A 21,748-nucleotide genomic window follows, 5' to 3' on the forward strand; every position below is an offset into this window, starting at 1 on the left:
CTGTCTGAACATTCCCTTTCCTAAGGCAATTTCTTCCATGATAACCATTTATACTGCTTGGCTCCCCAGAGCCTGCCCGACCTATGGGCTGCAAAAAGCACCAGCTACCCCACTTACCCACAGCACAACAATCCCAGTTCTCAGCCATGGGCCTGATTAACCCTAAAAGAATTCAAGTTTCTAAATTGGCCAGTGCTGTGAGTTACACTCAGGAAAAATACAAGCCAGAAAATAAGAGTACACATGTAACAGTAACCAAAGAGCAATGTACTCCAATTACATTTCTGAAGGCTATGGTATATTTTATCAGTAATTGCAGAGGCTTTCTGGGTCAGTGTGCCTGCTTCTGAAGCCTTGAATATTAAATTCTTTAGCAGCCAGCACCCTTTTGAGCAATGCTGCAGCCTGAATTCAATCAACTTAGAATTGTGGCCTACTTTTAATGGAAGATAAATTTTGTGTTTATGGCTTCTGTAGAGAAAAGACTGTTCTGTGCAATCTTCCCAAGAAGGAGACCACTTCCCCCCTTCCTGATGTTTTTCTCCCATCCTCAGTTAGTTACATTCCTGCGTTACCAGAGACTTTTTTTTCCCCCCCAGTTTAGCAGAATGCACTTGCATTCTGCTACAGACCATGATCTGATCCCTGAAACAGAATGAAATCCACTGAAGTCCATTCAGCCCTGAGCTCCCCACCATGCTCTGAATCTTGCTGGTTGGGGCTCTGTCAGACAGAGCTGGAGCAGATGAGACAAACCCTTATGTAACCTCGTACAGTTGCCCAGAGGCTGAGTGCACTGCAGCTCCTGAGTCATTTCAGATGAATGCTACCCAAGCACAAAGGACATGAGAGGGAGTTTAAAAAACAAACCATTACGCTCACCTGTATCTTGCAGGCACCATCAGCTTATAGAGAGAGCACATTCTCAGAGCACAGCAAGTCTTAAGAAAGCTATGCACCCAAACTCCAGAAAAATTAGCCTTACTGGCATACTCATGCAATCCCAACCAATTTAACCACATCCCAAATGCACCCAGATGCTTTCCTCCACCATTGGCTGATTGTTGATATGGTATGTGGATCTACACTGCTTGTCATGGGAAAAAAAAAAAAAATGTTTCAAGCCTAAACCAAAAAGTCTCCAGAGAGCTGCTCTCTTCTTGTCTGCTCCAAGTTCCAGCATGGAAACAGATGATGTGATGATGTTACCTATCACATCTCATTTCAGAATGCCAGAAGCACAGCAGGGACTTGGCTGCCTTCTCTAGGAGGAGCCTAGCTGTCGGAGAATGACAAAACCCTCCAAACCGAGAAAGCAGAGGTACAGAGAAGAGCTCTGCTCTTCTTCATTTAGCCAAGTGTTTTGTCATGACATTTCTTCTCTTAAATGCACACAGCTACAGTCCCCTACAAAGAGCACATCCCCAGCTCGGGCCCTTGAGCTTTAGGTGATAGTACCACTAGCTCCACTTAGTGGAGAGGAAACATTCATGTAAGAGTTCCCCGTAATCCTTACATTAACAAGCGACTGCAGAACACTGGGAGTCTGGCACAGCCCCAGGAAGGGACTGTGTGCTCTCTTCCACCCCTTCCTCTCCACACACCTAATGAAGCACTCCCACTAGCTCTGTTAGAAATGAGGTGGAATTTTGGGGGGCCCTGATCCCTCCAATCGCAGTAATTCTTTTCAAGACAAGACTTTTAAATACCAGTAAGATGTTCTTGCCCTAAAATGAAATGTAATGTTTATCTTACCAAATAGCACATTTTAAACCCAACACCAGAACATGCATGCCATAATCTAAAGGAAGTTTTCCTATTAAAGAGCATTTATCACTTAAAACTTACCTGGTTTTGTATCCATTCATGTTTTGTTCCCATTAAGATTTTTGCCAGTCTTAAAATTTATTTCTGAACAATCTTAAACAAGGAATGCACATATTTTATTTAGGTTAAACTTAGTGGAGAAGCTAGAGAGTTGCAGATCACTTTCTGTTTTGTACTATTTTTTAAATGCAGATGCATTCAGTTTATGCTAGTTCAGCTTTTTCACTTTGTTCTTCATTAATGCATCTATTGGTATGCAGGAATATTTGTCTTGGCATCTCTTGAATGCCTCCAAGTTTCTGTTCAAATCTATTGTGTACTTATTTCTCAAAGCCATGCTGTGGTTTATTAAAGGCAAAATGATTGGCTTTATAATAGCAATTTATATGAAACTTAAGAACACACAAGTTATATGATCAATTTAAAACAGTCATAAGACTTATCCCCACCCCAAAATTCTACTTTGACATTGATTTTCTTTCAGCATATAACTCTCTGTAAGATTATGAGTCCTAACAGAAACATTTGCAAGAGCAACACTTAGAATTTCAGTATCTGTTTTGACTGTGTGTTCAGTATCAGGGAACTCCTCCACAGTCTGGAGTAAGAAAGAGTTTGAAAGTTAGAATAATCAAAGTCATATCAGAAAGAGAGTGGAAAACTAGTGCTACTCCACCTGGTGCTCACCAGCAGCCAGAAATTGCAGGGAAGTTCTAACTAACTTCCCAGCAAGTGTTAAGGGAAGTAATAAGAACTTAATACAGCAGATAGCTCTATCCCTCTTTCTCTGCTATGAAATCACTAGATGGCATCCTAGTTCTACAACAGTGCTCGTGTGTGTGAAGGAAAGGCTGGTCAAGCAAAATCTACAGAGTATGAAAACCTAAAGCCTGGTTCTTCTGGCTGGCAGATCTGAGCTTAATTTTCATTAGTTCCAGAGGGGTTTAAGAATGCAAGCAGCTTTTTAGAAGTATCTTTAATCTATTAGTACAGAGAGAAGCTTCTGAAGAGGTCATCAGCAGGACTGAGCGCCCATCTTCAGACTTGGCCTGCCTATTGTTGTCCCTTATACCCAAGAAAGAAAGCTCAATGATAACTCTACTCCAAAGCTTTATTCAGGAATTAGATGCATTAGCATCTCTAATTTTTAACAGAGCAAAAACAACACACACAAAAAACCCATACAAAGACAAGAGTTTGTGATAAGACTGATCTCATGCTTTAAAGTCTGTGGTGACAAATCTCCTTATATGCTTCTCATCAAAACCTGCATTTTTACCATACATATTTCTGGCTGCATTGCCCCCCTTTTTCCCCCCACTGTAATTTTCTTGCTTTCTAGAGTAGAAAAAAAGAAGATTCCAGCAAGTAATTTTCTGCCCTGTTGACAGATTTTTTAATAGTTCATGCCATGAACCACAGACTATATCAGATTTAGAAGTTTCTTGCACATTGTGTTAGTGCAGCGTTCCTTAACTTGGAAGGTAACAAGCTCTGTTTGCTAAGCTCACCTCTGCTCAGGTCCTAAGGCTGTAGTAGACCACAACACTTAGCTACAAGCAGGACAAAGTTCAGCCTATAGCCCTGCACCCTGAGATTTCCAGCCAAACTCCTTAGAAGCATTAATTTCAGGAGACAGAGATACAACTGCTTGTCTACCAAGTAATCCTGGGCAATTCTTTCTCCAAAACGAGCAGCTCAGAGCTGATAAGACCATGGGCATTGGCTGGAAGGAGCAAGTGGCAGAACATCCATCCCATTTACAGTTCAGAATGCATTCATGCCATCAGCTGCTGCCACCATCTTCCACAGCACTAGTTTTTGAGAGCTGCCTGTCAGGAAACAATTCTGTGGACTATCTGGTAACTACAGCATACTGACATACTGCAATTTAACTGCAGTTATTATTTTATTAATCAGACACATTTGCAAAGCCATGGGTAGAAGTAGGATCCATAGACATGACCAGCATACCATCTGCAAGAGGAATAAAAAAAAGATTTAAATCAGGGCTAGATTACTGGAGCTGCTACCGAAGTCCTGAGACTTTGTGACATCAGGTAGCTCTGGGGAGCTTGAGAAGGGCTAAATGTGCAATGGCTCAAAGGAGCCACCACCAAAGCTGAGATGCACTGGGCACAGTACAGCCAACAGTATAAGATGAAACCTCTCTGGACTCAGATTCAAGGTTTGTGAAGGGTCAATTCCTGAGGGCATCTGGAACCTTGGAAAAGGGAAGAGTTTAAGTCTCTGTCCACAAAGGTCTGTAGGTCTCAAACCTAGTAGTGAAAAAGGGAACAAAGTAAATTTTTCCTCTCTTCAGGGAAGCGGTTACATTGCAGAAGAGTTTAAAGAGTCAGACTTTATGCAGGAGCAGCAGTTAGAAAACTCAATTTTTGCTTCAAAGAACATTCTTACTTAAAAAATGAACAGTCATCCAACAGACCATGTCAAATCACAGGCTCCTGAAGACAGGTTAGGTTTTCAATACAGGCAAGTTACACTTGAGTTTCAGGAGTGGAGACCTGGCCTGCAGTCAGAGCCTTGGTGACCCAGGGGTGACATCAAGGCACCCTTTTACTCTGAGGTGGGGAGAGCAGTCCAGCCTGGCCCCAGGCATCTCTAAGTTACTCAGAATCCTCCTAATTGGCAAAAGCATCTCCAGGCAGAACTGCCTCCCCGGTTTGGCAGTCACTGCACTTGTCAAACCACTGCATTATTTAACCAGTTTAGCTTGGCAGCTTCACTGACAAACAGCAAGATAAACAGGGAAAGGCAGGGCTGGATGTTCCTCTCATTGCTTCACAGACCTCAAGCTAAGGACACCCATATATTAACTGCTGCCATATCCCACAGCTAGTGAAAGACATACAGGCTGTCTGGAGCCAGGCTGTGAGCTCCACTGATCTCAAGGAATAAAGGTACACAGGCAAGCAGCAAGTTGTGACAGAAAGGCAGTACTCCATGTCTCAGGAGGCACTCAGCCTCCTCACCTCTTACAGCATCCACTGGGCAAGATTGACTTATCCTTCTCTGAAGAGAGGGACCCCAAAAGACACACCCTACAGGGAAGTGTTCATTCACACCCACACAACAGAGAGCTCCCTTCTCCTTCACTACCTACTCGACTTGGAAAGCCTTACTGACTCCAGAGAAGACTCCTGAGCAGATCAGCAAGCATGGACAGAGACTGTCTTAGCCTCTGTTCTCTTATAGAACCCAAATGTCACTCAAAATCACAAACTTTCATAAGCACTTGGTTTCTTCATTCTCAAGTTTCCAATCTAAGTAACCTTACAGTGCCTTTTTTTTTTTTTTTTTTTTAAAAACTTTAAAGGCAAAAAAAGAAATCACACAGAGCATACTTTAGCACACACCTGAGGTTAAAGACCCAGCACCACCAGGCAGTAAGGCAGCAATGGCTTCAACCACAGTGAGCTTGGCTACCTGAGAAACAGCAGTGGTTTGGAAAAACTCGTTAATATAGTTTTTTTTTCTTATTTTCATGAGAGAAAAAATACAATAAGCTTATTGTTCTAGGACAATTTAGAATGCACCTTGCCCTTCATGAATGTTAACATTTCTTTGAAGCTATACTGTTATTACAGGTACTGCATAGTCACTCAACAGTCACTCATCAAGGAATATGACAAGATTAAGAGTGACAGCAAGGTCAAGCCAGAAATTTGAAGGCAATCACACATTTAAAAATTTAATAGCAAATGATAAATATAATTTTCACTTTATTTCCTCTTAATATTAACACAGTCAACTTGAAGAAATCATTCCCTTCAGACAGGTGTTCATCCATTCAAGGATTACCACAGAGCATTTCCTTAAGGTACTGCATCAGACACAACAATTGTTTCCTAAAGCAGAACCACACACAGAATATGATCTACCAAAAGTCACAAAATTAACACAGAACTACAAGATTAAAAGCAAACTACAATAAAAGCTCTCAAGCTTCTCTCCAAGAACAAGAGTAAAAAAACAAAATCAAACCAAAGACACTTACACAAATCAGCCCCTCTGTCAAATAGGCAGCAACCAGTTCTTCTGCAGTCACCTCCTTTGCTCTGGACCCCTCCAGAAAGGTTACTTGATCTGCTACTGCACCTTTTATCCAAGAGCCCCCTTCAGGGCAGCTTGGCTTCCTCCAACTATTTGTCAATCAGTAGAAGCTAATGAGTAATCAAGGTGTTTAATCAAGCACAGGCTTGCTGAAAGAACCTCACCAGCAGAATTAATCAACTCATTATTCTGGGAATCCTCTGGCAACTTTCAGAGCTTGTCATGCCTGTGCCCCAGTTCAGTGAAGCAGTGGATTCCTCCAGATTCCAGCATGGCCATTGATGGTCTGGGGTCTGTGAGAGTTTTCCTGGATGGTTGTGAGATGCAGCCTCACATAGTGTGTACTGCAATAGTGCAAAAACCCCCAATACCTGCAGTAACATATCCTGATGATCTCCAAAACCAACACCGCAAGATCCCAAATGCCTTGGAGGCAGGGTATGTATGAGGTGAAAGAAAGCAGGAATTTTGCTTTCTTTGCCTTTTCTAATCCCTAATGTCACTACTATTGCTGTCAGAAAGACGTGAGCTACAAAAGCACCCTGACTGTTGGCTTCACTTCTGAACTGAGACAATACACATGCAGCTCATCTCACTTTTGTTGACAAAAAGGTGCTGTCTGTTCATGGTGATCTGTGCGTGTCTTGTGGGCCGGGGTTTGCATCAGCAACCTGGAGATACAAAACTCTTTGGCTAGTCCTTACAGGTCATTAAATTTGGACAAAATAACATGTCACATATACACTGAAATTATAATAAATCAGTTTGAGAACACTGGCCACACTGCTGCACTGTAGGAATGACCTGTTCCAGACCAGGGGTGATGTCCCGGCAGCAGGTCAGGTGAACAATAGCACAACACTGCCTTGCTGCTCACATGCCCTTTCCCACTGCTCCTTGATGGCCTGCCAGGGCTGGAGGTGCAGCTTTTGGGGGGTCACAGGCTTTCTCCAACACTGGTGCTGGTGCAGAGTGACTAATGTATCTGTTGGAGTTTCTTCAGATGTACACTGGCATAGTGAAGGTCAAGATGTACATCCATGCACAAAACAAGCTTCTGCAAGACTTTTTGAGGTGACACCTTCTGATCGATGGTAGGAACAGGTTAGAGTGTCCACTGGCTCCTGGGGTGCTCATGGTGACATCACCTCCCTTTGTCTTGACCATTGTTTCCACACTGTATATAAATACACAGCTACTCCTCACTATGAAATGTGAGCAGCCCGTGCAAGAATGGTAAGTCAGCAGTTTATATGCTAGGTGTGTAGTGTGTGTGTACATACGTGGAAAGTATTTTCAATCTGAGCTTGTTTATAATAATAGGACTTGTCCTTAATTCTTTGCAAGTGTGTCAGTTTACTAGAGCACTGAAAAAACATCTGGTTTAAAGAAAACTTCCTGCTTCTTTTCTAGAAATTCTTGCTGGTCTTCTGCTTGATCCTCTTCTCAAGGACTCTGTGCGATGCCCGCTGCTACTTTAGAACATCCAGCAAGTATGGTAAGAATGGCAAATACTGGACATCCCTGAGATTCAAAGTCTAATTTTGCTAGAAATGCTGGAACAGTATAACACATCCTGTGTTGAAGATTGATCCAATCAGCAGGATGCTGGGCTATCAACCCACCTGAAGACATCTCCAAGCAGACAGACAGATGTTATTCCATGACATAGATGCACCCTCAGGGTTAACGTATAGCTGAAGCCATTTCCCACACGGCAGAACACATGAACTGTCTAACTTGAGTAGGGTACCTAACACTAAAATCAAAGCTAAGGCTGCAAGACTGGTGTTGTTGAAACTTTATAAAAGTTGAGGGAGAAGAGGGGAGGGAGAAACTACAGTCTAGATCTGTATACTGAGTATAATAAAAGGCAGAAATATCCTACCATAGCCATCAGCTGAAGTATTTCTTTAGATCTATCACAAGAACAGAGGAGTATTTCTCTAGCACGTGGTTGCTACCACTTTATCATGATACTCTCCCGTGCACTTCAGGAGTAAAGATGTGGTATCTGCTCTGCAAAGCACTGGGTCAGATTCTCTGCTGATGTGATTCAGTGTAAATCAGAGTTTTGATTGCCAGCCCATGAACAGAAGACTGTGATTTATGTCTGTTAATACATGTCCATATTGATTACTGACTTGCTTTCTGTTGTGTGCATGTAGGGTGCATTTCAAACAGAAACCTCTACGTTTTTGGTGCAGTGTGGAAGACTGAAGATTGTTACCAATGCAAGTGTAAGATGAATGCGATGGTTTGCTGCAGCTTGTAAGTTCCCCCAAATTATTGCTTGCTTATTAAGGAACTGGTTGATATGTTCAGACTTAAAAAAGCCTTGGTGAAAGCCTGAGCTTGAATATCATATTCACTTGAGCAAAATTCCTCTTCCTATATCCTAGTTAGTTCTAATTATGACTAAGTAGAATTATCTGATAACCACATAGACTTATTTGGGAAGAAACAAAGTGAAAGACAGCAAAGTTCTTACAGAGGATGCAGCTCTTCCTCATCACAGAATGGTTTAGGTCGGAAGGGATCTTAAAGATCATCAAACTCCAACCCCTTCTGGTGACAGCTCCTCAGTGTTGATATTAATGGAGACCGTGAGCCAAACCAATCCATAATGTAGCTTGCTACAGGATGGCTGTAGCTCAATAAGCATCCTTATCTCTGTTCAGGTCTTGGCTCCTGATTTGTCTCCTTGCCTTTCTCAATGACAGGGTTTCAGTCCCCAAGAACTATGACAGGGTGAACTGCGTTGGTCTCTTCCACAAGAAAAGCTGCTCCATCCGAGTTGTGAAGAAGACTAATCCTGACATAAGCTGCAAAGTCTACAATGGGGTTGGTTAAGGCTGTTTGATGTGTTTGTCCTCTTTCTTCTGCACATCCTCTGGAAGTTAGGTATATTCTACATCTGTGACTTAGAGAAAATAAGCAAAGCAGCATGGTTTCATGAGGAATGAGTTCACCTCATGTCTTTCATAGCTCTAGTTGTGCCATCTGTCTTATTTATGACACTAGATGGTTTGTCTTATTATATACACATTTATAACAAAGCTTTACCACAGATAACTTTGTGACTTTTTTCTGTTGGGATCCAGAGTTAAATAAATTTTCACATATATCAAATGATTTATTTTTCTTCCAAGCACTCACTGAATAGTCTTGTTGAAAACAAGAATTCACGGTGTCTGTAAAAACATGGTAGTAAAGCTAAATATTGATTTTGAAATAATCTAGCAATTAGAGTAATAGTTATTACATAAAGCAGCCAGACAAACGGATTCATTATGCTGTTACACTCATTGACATTTCTCCCAAGGACACGTGGACTAGAAAAACAGGATGGAACAAAACAGAACAAAGCCCTTTGAAAGCCTCTTCCACCTTAGTGCCTTCTGTAGGTCAATCCATTAGCGCAGATATACAAGGAAAAATATTTTTCAGGAGATAACTGGTATCTTACAAAAACAGCCAGCTCATGCCTTAGAATCCAACCTATTGCAAAGAAATGCCATATAAATAGCTCTGTAGCTTTCCATACTGGGGTAGAATTTCCTGCAATAATCTTGTTTGGATCAAAGTCCAGTGACAAACAACCCTGTGAAAGCTGTTTGTATAGAAAACCTAGACTATAAAGCATGTTTAGAGAGTAGGCTTCAGGCATGACTCTGTGCCTGGTACAAAGTCCATGAGAGTGGTTTATATGAAAAGTATCCTATAAAACATGTTTAGACAATATAAATAGCAATTATAATAAGACTGCTGTCCAGCACAAAAAGCCCATATAAATCGTTTAGTGAGTTCAGTTTATTTAAGAGTAACACATAGATGTTTTCTTCATGTTCTTTTTTCTACCTTGCTGAAGCATATTACAAGGGCATATTTCAGCTGATGGAAAACCATTATTTTCTGCATATCTGTTGAGGAAAAACAGTCACACAACCTATCTTCAAGGGCAGTATTGAGAGTGCAAGTAGAAAAGCTGCACATACTAAGGAACACTGCTTACTAAATTTTAGAAGAAAACTCATTCATGGTTCCAGGTACTTCCAGAAAGTCATTAGGGTGATTTGATAATGAAAGTAAAACGAGAAATGCAATCATGGATCCTTAAATCTGTGTCCTTCAGGATTAGCTAGACCTGCTTGGTAGTAACTCCTTCAGACCATACCTTGCAGCCCCTTAGCATGTGCATGGACTATGTGCTGCTCTCTGGTACGTTTCCTCCATAATATATTTGTCATTAAGTACCTCATGCTGTTTAAGAGTGCCGGAAAGATCAGGACTCCAAATGCTGAACCATAGTTTGATTTGCTGAATGTGTTGTAGGTGAACTGGCCTCCCAAATACCAAGCTCAGAGGAGAGAAAGAGAGACAGAGCTCCAGGGTTCCATCAATGAGGACTAATGTGGCTGGAAGGGACCCTCAGAGCATCCAAGGTGCAGTCATAGTCCCAGTGCTGTGACATCCCCCTCACTCCCAGGAAAGTGCTAACTGTACCCAGTGAATGTTTCTTGGCTGGGGCCTTGCTATTACCATAACCTCTTTCAGAAAGGAGGTCTCTAACCATCACAAAGAGTGCTGTTCCCCATGCAACCCCCTAGAAACACGTTATCTTCGGGTAGTCCAAGTGTTATATAAAAGCACAGCAGAGGAAAGAGGCCAGATCTCAAGTGCCTTCCTGTATCAGGGGCGCACGCTGTGGGCAGCAACGGGAGCACGTGTGCTTATCACTGAGGTGGGAGGACAGGCTCACACCATGCCAGCCACAGTTTTACTCCTTTCCCTATCAACAGCAAACAAGGGCTGGTCCGTTGGTTGCTAGACTATGTAAACCTATTGACATGAACGGGAACAGCCAGCCTGACTAACAGAGGACTTAGAATAGCTGAGACTACTGAACTCCAGGCTGCTTTCCAGCAGCAAGCATTTTGCATATGAAGGAATTTCCACTCTTGGAACCCTCATACAAACCCTGCTTATGCATTTTCCAAAAGTCTGAGCAGATCAGGATCCCTACCAACTCTCTGCAAGTAACAATTGAGTAGTCCCTATTGAACAGTGCAATTAAACATGTCCACATTCAAACCAGCCAGCTCAGCTACCAGCATCCCTTTGAGCAAGGCACTGAATCAAGCAACGAGACTCACTTGGATGAGGAAAGAGGCACCTGCATCTTTGTCTTGCTGCAGCTGTTCTTACCCCGTGCTGCTCCAGTGTTCTCCTGCACTGCTGTAGTTGGGACAGCTGGGCTTGGCAGCCCCAGCTTTACCATATCCTGCTTCAGCAGCTGCTGCATGTTTCCAGGTTCAGACACAAGTGCTCCTCCCACATCAACTAGTTAACAGTGAGCATCTGGGCTGTGTGTGAAAAAACTGCATGAAACAGAACTCTAACATAACCCCATCCACCTCACCAAATATGACCAGAACCTTGATACAGCAATTCATCCCAAAAATTTGTCAAGAAGACAGATCTCGATACTGTAGCCAAGTAGTCATGGTCAGGTCATTTTCTGCTCCCTGGGCTGCAGAATCCTGAGCAGTCTTTCAGGACCAGTGCTGCAGCTTTTCTCTATTGACCACAAGAGGAAAGCAGATGCTAATTCGATGGTTGCAGGCTATTCCCAAAGGTATGGGTTGAGAGAATAAATGTGACACAGTGTAACTTTAACTGTTTGGGAGATGTGGAGAGACAGCTGGCTGAGCACTGTTGCAAGCTGAGGGAGACAGGATGAACAGCTCCCTAAATCAAAACATTCCCCAGAAAAAGCGCTGTCTGCTTCTTAGCAGCTTCTCTCCCCTTCTTTGATGCTTGGAACAGCAGAACTAATAAACATATCATAAACAAATTAAGGAAGAAACAGAAGTGAGCAGGCCAGATAAATCATTCCAGCTCCTCTGGCTCCAGGAGGATGTGAAGCCTCTACTGCCCAAGGAGCTGGAAAGAAGATCTGGGTCTGACTGGGTGCTGCCTGCCCAGCTGGCTGCACGCTGCCTTCCCCACATATGGAGATGCTCATGGCAAGAAGGGAGATGCTGCTACAAACCAGCTGGTAAATAAAGCTCCTGAAAAGGAAGATGGGAAAAATACTTAATAAGAAATGAAGCAGACATGCACTGAAGAAAGGAGCAGCAAATAAGGACCTTTCTCCAGCTTAAAGCATACAGCACACATTTCAATTTTAAAGTCTCTCAGCATTGCAAAGCACAAGAAATGCCAATACAAGCTAGAAATACCTTATATATTTCTACTTCTGCTTTATTCCTTTAGTGATGAAAAATATCAGGCAAGTGCTTAAAGTAGATTGACACATCTCTTTAATAGCTGGTACCAGAAAAAAAAAAAAAAAAAAAAAGAAAGAGAATACAGTACAAATAAATGACAATTTTCACAGTTAGTTGAGTTGATAAGAGCTTGTCATTATTTTTGATATTGAAATGTTTGATTTCTGTCAGCATACTACATGCCTACAAATGTAACTACATATTTGCTACAGCCACTTATCACACCTTGTGAAAAACACCAGAAGAGCAGCAGCCACAGGACCAGGTAAGTGGCTGGCTTCAGCTTAAAGCACATTTTAAGTAAAGTTGAAAATTAGATTACCCTGCTGTAGCCCTTGGAAATAAAATATTGTCTCTATGTTCTCTCAATGCAAGGGAAAAATTTGCAGCTCTGATTTCTGCCTTGTGTTTTCACAAGAAGCAAGCTAATGAACAAACAATCCAAGGAAAGCTGGTAGTGGTGCAAACTCTCCTCTCTATTTCCAAATCTTGCAGTGCTCTTACACTTCTGAGTTGTTTGCTTGAGTTACAGTCCACCTTTCCCTTTCCATAAGCTGGGTGTTTAGAGGCTGAAGCCTGCATTCTCCTAAAATAAAACTCCAATTCTAGTTTTTGGTGAACTGCAAATAAAAATGAGAAAACCAATACTGACAATGTTAAAAAAAGAAAAAGAAGTAAAATCCACTGTGGAGCCTGCAGAAATCTTTCCTCAGGAAGGAGAAGAGAATGGGGCTCTGTTCCTGTACTTCATCTCTCTGCTTTAGCAATTCCACTCATACACATGTTAAGAGTGTAGCATGAATGGGTGTTGTGCTTCAATCACTTCATAGCTCTTTCCTGAAGCTGCTCTCCATCTCATGTATCTGTAGAATTTCTGCACTTATGGAACAGCAGAGGGAGCCAGAAGTTCAAAGTCAGAGCACAGGGATGAAGCGGGATTCATTGGCTAAACTGAAGAGGAGAAAGGAGGGCGGGGGGTAAAAGGGGGAGAATTGCCACCCAAATTACCTACAGAAGCAGCGAGCAGAATATCTCTTCTGGATTGCTGAAACACAGATGGTCTTAACTTTGCTGCTGTAACAGCTCTCCCTTCTTCCAAGACAGAAACGTGCAGCAACAGTGGTCATTTCCTCCATCAGAGAGAGGTAAGAATTTTCTGAAGTATTTATTTCAGATTTACAAGATCTCAGATCTCTTTAATAAAGGTATCACTCTTGATTGTCAACATTTGTTCAGCTTCAGTTGCTGACAGATGATAATATCATTATTAATTCCTTTATATTCTGATCTCCTTCTGCTTTGGTTTTCTGGTCAGAAACCAGTCAGCTCAGTGAGGATTCACCTGAAACTTTAACCTAGGACGTGAGGGAAGAACTGTATATCTGAGATGTATAGGACTGAGTTGCTGAGTAGTTACTACATTCATACAATTCAAACAAACAAGTTTTAGAAGAACATGAAAATATGGATTCAGAACAGTTCTGACTTTTCATTCAGTAAACTATTATGGTAACAGGAAATAATGAAACACATTCAATTAGCATTTACATGTTAAAATTAGGTCACTGGAGCTGATGGGGATGTAGTTTAAATTCAAGATAAGCCGTGGAATGAAAGCCAGGTTGGATTCCTGAAAGCAAAGAATTCTTACACAGTTCTTCAGTTCCATGAAACTGTTGTGGATTTCTTGGTGGTTTTAAAACCGTACAGAAACAAGGACGGAACGTGAAGTGAATCTGATCCAAAGTCCACAAGGATCAATGAGCTCTGAATCCAGTCACAAGGCAAGGAAAAACAGTAATAAATACTTTGCTCTGTTTGTATACTTTTAAAGCTCTTTCCCTAACTCTGTTGCCAGAGAGAGCCTTGTCACCTCCCCTAGATCTGAACAGCACCAAGCACTCAATTAGATTTTAATACTGCCACAATAAACATTAACACAATTATTAATAGTAATAATTTAGCAAGAAGGTTTATAAAAGCAAGAGAGGCCATAACAAATACTTAACTTTATCATTCAGTGTAGATTAAGGCTGTGCAAACAATTGATTTGTCAGTGCCGGACTGATACGGATTTGAGCTCGCAGAGGATGGGTGCACCAAACCATCACTTTCCACTAAGCAGTGACAGTTTTTGACAGATGCACCCAGCCTTGCTCACTTCTGTGGGTATTTAAACCATCTTTCAATGTTATAGACTTGTAACATATTAATTCACATGTCTTGTACCCCAGATTTTAGAAAAACTTAACATTAGCTCCTTCAGTGATCTAAGGTAGCCCCTCCCAATACTTTTGGAATAGAATTTAGCTAAGAGGAAGAGTATAAAAAATGTTCACCATTAAATCTCACTGTATCAAATGCTTTATGGATTTTGTATGGCTGTGGGATTTCTGTACGTACTCAGTGATACGTTTCAGAGTTCTGTTAAATGTTTCCAATACTTATTTGTCTCTAGTTTAAAAGAGACAGCCCATAGCTGCTTTACTCCAGATAATTGTCATAGCTCTAAATCAGTAATACAGCCATTTGGCTGTAAGAGCTGCTTCTCTCATGAAGACTTATGGACTGGAAGCAGCAAACAGGGCTTGAGCTACCAATTAAGTTCTGAGCCAGACAAGTAATTGTGTCTGAGTACCAAATGATGAAGCCAAGAACTGCAAACGTTTTTTCCCTTCTACTTATGTCTAATGTAGGAAGTAACACACACTGCCCATCATAGCTATACAGAGACTGACTCGAATGCAGAGAAGAGCTGGTGCTGGTCAGCTTTGCAAGAACAATCTGCTCTTTCCTAGGTAGCTGACATAATGTCACCGGAATTCCCTTTTCCTCAAAGAATTTTTCTGGCATATATAGGATATGGCAGTCAAGCTGATTGTAGTTTCTTTTCAATTTTTTTCTTTGGGATATCCTGAGTGATTTTTCTTAGTTTAGAAGACTGTGTTGTTCAGCGAAGCAAATCCTTCAGACCTCAGCTGCTCTATTTCCTTGCTTCCAAAAGAACGATGAATGTCGGTAAAGGAAACAAATGAAGAATTTAACAAAGATTAAGTCTGAAAGTTCCCTGTTGTATTCTTCTGTATCCAGTAAAGTTGCAGCAGACTTTTGTGTCACCCACTTTTTAGAAATATCATTTCACACTGCATCAATTAAAGAAGACCTTGCTTTTGGAGCATGTTGATTTTCATAGTTGACCTCTTTCCTGAAGTTCATTGATGATTCTGAGCTGGTATATCCTTTCCTCTTTAAAAACAAAGGAACAGCAATTTCAACTCTTTCTCCCAACTTCCTCCCCATGCTGATTTAGGAAGCTCATTGCTCCTGCAAGCCAAGCAAGTATTACTTCACTTTCTGAAAAAAAAAAAGCTGTTGCCTTTGCCCACAGTTTTTTGTTTGTTTGTTTTGTTTTGTTTTCTTTGTGTATTTTACTGAGTAATCAACATGCTTTTAATACAGTGAGGGGAGTCAGAACTCTTTTCCACCTGCACTGGTGATTCAGTTTGTAAGTCAACATTTAATTCAACTGTCTAAACAGAGGGAGCCCATATTGATTATTATTAGTTTTCAACTTAGACCAAACTGAATAGCATTAAACACCTTGAGATGACAGGACTTGGCAGTGACTGACCCTAAGAATTTGTCATCTAGGGGTGCTGTAACAGGATACGTAGATATAAGGTCACTGTTCTACTTTTCTAGAAATGTTTTTTACATGCTAGACACTGGAATAAGAGATACAGAGAGCTGCACACAGGTCATCTAGCCTCTGACTTTCCAAAGGAATCAGGTCCAACAAGCAATTTCACATCTACTTAGTGCACCAAAGCTTTTGCTGAGACGCTCACATCTCACTTCCCTGCCTCATCCCCTAGCCTGTGATATGAGGGTGATAATATATTATGAACCTGTGGCATCACCATGAGAACACATGACTGGGAAGTGCTTGCCAGTCATCTTGTGAGAAATATTACAGAATGCAATGCACTGAAAGAGATGCCTAACCCAACAAAATGCAGAGCCTTCAGAGGCACCACAATACTGTCTGCAACAAATACACACTCACACTCTCCCTTTGGTGTTCCTCTTGGGAGCATGCCCCTTAAATCTGTGGGATCTGGCTTATACTTTTACCTTGATGAGTGAATTTGCTCAGCAGTTACTGCTACTCCAACAGTGAGTCTCACCATACCACTTAATGTATGCATTATTATCTTGACCACTTGTTTTTTTTGAAGCTCTGAGAAATTTATCACATCTTCACAGATTTGAGTAGCATTTGATTGCAGAGGAAGGGCTTGTGTATTGGGTAAATGGTATAAATCACTGTGTATTTATTTGCTTCTCAAGTCAGAAGTCTTCATACAGCCTGTAACTGCCTCTGATTGGAGAAGAGCTCCCAGCAGGGTCAGATTTTTTTCTTTCATTTCTGGATGTAGATTTGGGTTCCAGAGTAAGGATGATAGAGAAGGCTCTACTAAAGCAAGGGGTATTCATTTACATCAGTGTGCCCTGATGGCCAGCTGGAGGAAAGGAGCTGGTAACAAAAAAGAAAGGGTATATCACCCCCCATGCAGAGTGGAAAAGGAACTCAGGAACATGCCAGGTGATTACAGCAGCCTCCCAGGTGTCTTCTGGTAGAGCCCAGGCACTCCTGTGGGTAGATTTCCAAAACCATGCAGCCTCAATTAACTCAACTCTTGGTTTCCTGAGATCCCAATGAAAATCACAGCTCAGGGGCTGGAGCTATGGCTGAGCGGCAGATCCATACCTTGTGCAGAAACAGCACCCGGTGGACGGCACATACTGTTAGAACATTTGAACCCTCTTGGTTAATAAGAGTAAAGTTCTGCTGAAGGAGGAATCTGGTCACATGGAATTAAGAAGGGTTGTCAAATACAGCTAGTCAGAAAGCCAAAATCAATAGGTTGGAATATATTCCTGACAAGCCCTGTGATGGCCACACTGGCCATCCAGAGGGAGACATCAGTGCCTCATGGGCAATGGGGTTCATCCACAAAGGGGAAGTAGGGAACTTGGACTGCAGTTCCCATGACCTATCGCAGCTGTGTAGAAATGGAAAAATGTTGAAGTGATTTTGAATTATTTCAGATGCTTTCAAAATTGTCCCATGTTATCCCTCCTGAGGATACAAGCCTGAATTTTTGCATGGTGATACTGTCTCAAGCAAATGCGTGTTCTGGCTGCAAATACAATTTCAGTTCACAGAGTAACTTGTGTTAAAATATTCTGGTGTTAGCTTCGTGTATCAATATATTTTAATGTTTGCATTGGTGATTTACTTGAGTGAAGGAACATGCCTCCAATAAAGTGCCTTTCCCACAGCTGTGGATCAGAGTCTTGCAAATGCCCTGCCCATAGCAGGGATTCGGAACTTGATCCTTAAGGTCCCTTCCAACCTAAGCCATGTTATGATTCTATGAAATACAAGATCATACATGATTTTTACCCCTGGGTGTGTTTTGATCCAACTTTCTACTGAGTTAGTGGCAGTCAAGGTACTGCTCTAAGTCGATATTAAATCCTAGGGATAACTTCACAAGTGGCAAAGTCATATTTCAGTAGATTTGCACAGATTTCCATACTTCATAAATCTGTAAACCATTCCATTTCGCAATCTGATTAGCCATATAAAAAGGAGCTGAAGATAAACAGAATTATTGCTTGCTTCTCGGTCTTATTTTCCCCCACTGCACTTTTGACTGATTTCTTGTAACATAACTAAGCAATCTTTTTCCTTTCCTTTGCAGACCTAACCAGACCTCCTGCAGTGAAATAGAACAGATAACTTTTTAGGCCAGCTCCAGAAGACCCAGTCTGTGTTTGGTTATCACCTTTTCGGATAAAAAATTTGGGGCCCAGGATGAATAAGACAAGGGCAGTTAATGATGCTTTTCCTTTCCTGAATAGTAAGAACTTCAGCTCAAATCGAAGCTTCCCCTCACACCTTTCAAATCAGTGCAGGAATGTCACTGACCTTACTGTTTTTCTGGCCGCCTCTTACAGTTTGGAGACTGTTCTAGGCATTGTGGGAAACATCTGCCTGATTGCTGTTATAGCCAGGCAGAAGGAAAAGACCAATGTCACCAACATCCTCATTTCCAATCTAATAATTTCAGACTTGTTTATGTGTCTTGTCTGCCTGCCTTTCACTGTTGTTTACACCATGATGGACTATTGGATATTTGGGGAGGTCATGTGCAAAATGACCTCTTTCACACAGTGCACATCTGTGACAGTGTCAATTCTTTCCCTTGTCCTTATTGCTCTGGAAAGACACCAGCTGATCATAAACCCAACTGGTTGGAGGCCAAGCATCTCCCAAGCCTATCTAGGAATTGGAGTCATTTGGACTTTAGCATGTCTCATGTCTCTTCCCTTTCTGACCACATCCATCTTGTCTAATGATTTGTATGAACAGCTCTCACACATCATGAATTTTTCCTACGACAAGGCCATATGCATTGACTCGTGGCCTTCTGAGCAACACAGGCTTATCTACACCACTACTCTACTTCTTCTGCAGTACTGCATCCCACTGTTCTTCATTATACTTTGCTATCTGCGTATCTACTTACGCCTACAGAAGCGAAAGGACATGTTTGAGAAGAGTGAATACAGTAACCGAGCAGTCCAGCTAAGAAGGATAAATATTTTGTTAGCATCCATGGTTGCTGCTTTTGCTGTTTGCTGGTTACCACTGCATGTTTTCAACACCATTGTGGACTGGAATTACAAGATCATTTCACCTTGCCACCACAATCTTATCTTCTCATTGTGCCACTTGGTAGCCATGGCTTCTACCTGTGTCAACCCTGTCATCTATGGTTTCCTCAATAGCAACTTCAAAAAAGAAGTGAAGTCACTGATTCTGAGCTGCCAGCATAATTCAGTAACTGCATCAATGGAAGAATATGATCATTTACCTTTATCTACTATGCAGACAGAAGTCTCCAAGGGCTCACTGTCATTGAATTGCAGACATAACTCTATCTAGCCAGCAGAAAGCACTTCAGAGGTTGTACAGACACCACACAGCAGTCATACCTGCAGGTATAAAAGCAACTGGTGATGCCAAAGCTGGAATGCAAACAGGATCCCACTGCTGCCTGATTTTTCTAAGAACAAGCAAAGAAAGTTAGTAAATGCATTCAGTGGCTCCTGGGGCGTGCGAGTGTTTGTGTCTTTGAGGAGGTGCAGACTGGTGTACAAACCGCTGCTCTGCCAGTTCAATGGATAAGCTGTGGTGCACCTAGACTGACATTGGGTCTATCAGCTAAGTTCACATCTCCAGCACGGCTGAGGTAGAACCTCATGCATCCAACGTCACCACTGCAGGCTGCCAAAGCTGCATTCACAAAGGCTTCATTTTTCAGTATTAAGACTTTTTATGTACTGATGACACACCAGGGGAACAGAGACATGTGAATATATATATATTTTTTGTGCTTTCCTAACTGACAAACTGTTAGCATTCAGCAGATCCAATTTGCATCAAACAGCTGGAGGTCAGTCCAGAACTTCTCCTTCTTGTCACACGGGCTTGGAAATTGACATTGCCCACAGAAGTTGGGCAAAGAACAAGAAAGATGAAAGTTACTGACAGAGGAGCAGTGGGAAATGAAAATGTTACTTGAATTAAGCTCGTGGAATACATTGACATGATGCAGAATGCTATTTTCAAGCAAATGAAAAACAGTTGCAGATCTGCATGGAAATGAATCTAGTTGGTTTCGCAATTCCTGCTGCTGGCAGTTACAAAGCTCTGCAAAGTTAGAAGCACACACCATGATGAGAAAAGGTGACTGTGTTACTGGAGATGTTTCGTGTCTTGGTAGCAAGATTTCACTTCTGCTTCAGCAGCAAAATACTCATTAGTTCCTTGGTGCTCTAATTGCATCTAATTCAGAAAGTCTGAACATGCATGAAAAGCTGTTCAAAGAAGCCTTGTTTTTTCAGAGTGTGTACAGTCCCAAAGAAATAAGTGTACACATGCAGACCATTTCCTATTAACATAGAAGTGGATATCAGACATCACTTCCACTCACTGACAGCAACAACAAAGATGGAGCTGAATAAGAATACGTAACTGGAATCCAGGTCAGATGGAAACACAAACCTTAAAACCAAGCTACATGTAAATAAGCAGTATAGTAAGGAGATATTGCTCAGTGACTGCTGAGGAATAAAGAAAGCTCATAGTGAGGGAAAAAAAAGATAAAGAAAAGAGTGAGAAGTTCATTGTAAAAAAAATTTGTAAAAAAAAAAAAAATTGAAACCATCGAGTTTATTCAAAATGAAGAGGATTAATAATAAAGAAATACAGAACTGTGTTCTGTCCTGTGTTTTTAAACTAACCTTAGCAGTAGGCTGACTATGTGGCCAAATTAGGTTATTTCTATCTTGAATTATGTTATTACTTATCACAGGTCATTACTCTTTGTAGTTAAAGGGTTTGCACAGAGTTGAAGCTATCTAATGTACAGTTATGCAGAAATCTTCCTTCAACTTGATGTTAGAAAGATTATCAGTCTTGACAGGCAATGTTAATTTGGGACTGAGCATCTGAAGGCATAAGCTTAAGAGCTAAGAGCTTGCTTATAGGGTAACAAGAGCCATTAAGGATGAATTCACAGTTGCAGATGGCAAAAATGGAAGTTAAATCTCATCCATGTACTGGGGCACAGAAATTGGTGGCAAAGCTTCAGGTTTGGACCTTCAGTTCTTGCATGTAGAATCTTCAGGCAGAAGGTGTTCTGACATAGCCACACTTCTTACTCTGGGCAGAACGTGTGTATGTCAACTGGAGAGTTCATGTGATTTCTTTTTGCATCTTCCTCAACTACTTGGCAAGACATTTTTGCTTCTTTCATGTGGCCTTCTGCTGCATCTTTTGTTTTTCTTTAACTTATCTCTTGCTTTTCTTGGTTCTTTGTATGCAATGTCATTTCTAGACTGGATATCAAGCCCATTAGAAGAAATGCAGAACAAGAGGACACATTTTATCTTACCCTGAATTAAAAGTTTTTTAGTTTTCTGTTGTAGCTGAAAGCAGAGCTGATACAACCTTGCAATGCTGAGTAGTAAAAATATATTAATGTCTCATAAACAACTTCACTCTTACCAGAACTGTGTTGTATTATTTGAGTGCATGAATGCCAATTACATTTTGGAGTGTTTTTATATTCAGGGTTGTTCATCTAATCAGTTGAGTAATTCTGCCTGTTCTATTTGCTTGTTACAATTTCAGCACCTAACTAATGTATGTCAAGCTACAGTAAAAATATCCTGCTAAACATGAACATAGAAGACTATGATTTATAATCTTACATATAGAGTTCTTCAAGCATCACTCTCTTAAATGAAAATAGCTATCTTCAGAGTTTTTCCTTTTGGAAGTGTGCATCTTTACTGTAAGATTTAAATCAGAATGTTTTTGTAGAGAATTATCAGCAGGGTCTGACTCTCCTGTGAACTGCAACTCACGCTGCCATTTTGCCCATGCAAAGCAAAGGGACCCAATTTTACAATAA

The 21,748-nt window shown here is 41.3% G+C and overlaps 1 protein-coding gene and 2 long non-coding RNA genes across 3 annotated transcripts; 2 read left to right on the forward strand and 1 right to left on the reverse strand.

Moving 5' to 3' along the window:
- Positions 1-2,941: 2,941 nt before the first annotated feature.
- On the reverse strand, positions 2,942-5,933 carry LOC116238171 (uncharacterized). The gene is made up of 3 exons (XR_004168900.2): positions 5,846-5,933; positions 5,205-5,274; positions 2,942-3,804 (listed from the first exon to the last, which is right to left on the reverse strand). It is a non-coding gene; the product is annotated as an uncharacterized LOC116238171 (long non-coding RNA).
- Positions 5,934-7,315: 1,382 nt separating this feature from the next.
- Positions 7,316-8,991, forward strand: LOC149917051 (uncharacterized). Its single transcript, XR_016468554.1, has 3 exons — positions 7,316-7,399; positions 8,070-8,172; positions 8,625-8,991. It is a non-coding gene; the product is annotated as an uncharacterized LOC149917051 (long non-coding RNA).
- Positions 8,992-13,158: 4,167 nt separating this feature from the next.
- On the forward strand, positions 13,159-21,503 carry NPY4R2 (neuropeptide Y receptor Y4-2). Its single transcript, XM_090145160.1, has 2 exons — positions 13,159-13,339; positions 17,966-21,503. Exon 2 carries the CDS (start codon positions 18,079-18,081, stop codon positions 19,210-19,212), a length of 1,134 nt encoding a protein of 377 aa, XP_090001286.1. The 5' UTR covers positions 13,159-13,339; positions 17,966-18,078; the 3' UTR covers positions 19,213-21,503.
- The last annotated feature ends 245 nt before the right edge of the window (positions 21,504-21,748 follow it).

Source organism: Phasianus colchicus, chromosome 8, assembly GCF_987193195.1.
Source record: "Phasianus colchicus chromosome 8, bPhaCol1.hap1.1, whole genome shotgun sequence".
NCBI lineage: Eukaryota > Metazoa > Chordata > Aves > Galliformes > Phasianidae > Phasianus > Phasianus colchicus.

What these genes read in the sequence shown, in the direction of transcription:
- NPY4R2 (XM_090145160.1), top strand. Translation starts at nt 18,079, where the DNA reads ATGAATAAGACAAGGGCAGTTAATGATGCTTTTCCTTTCCTGAATAGT.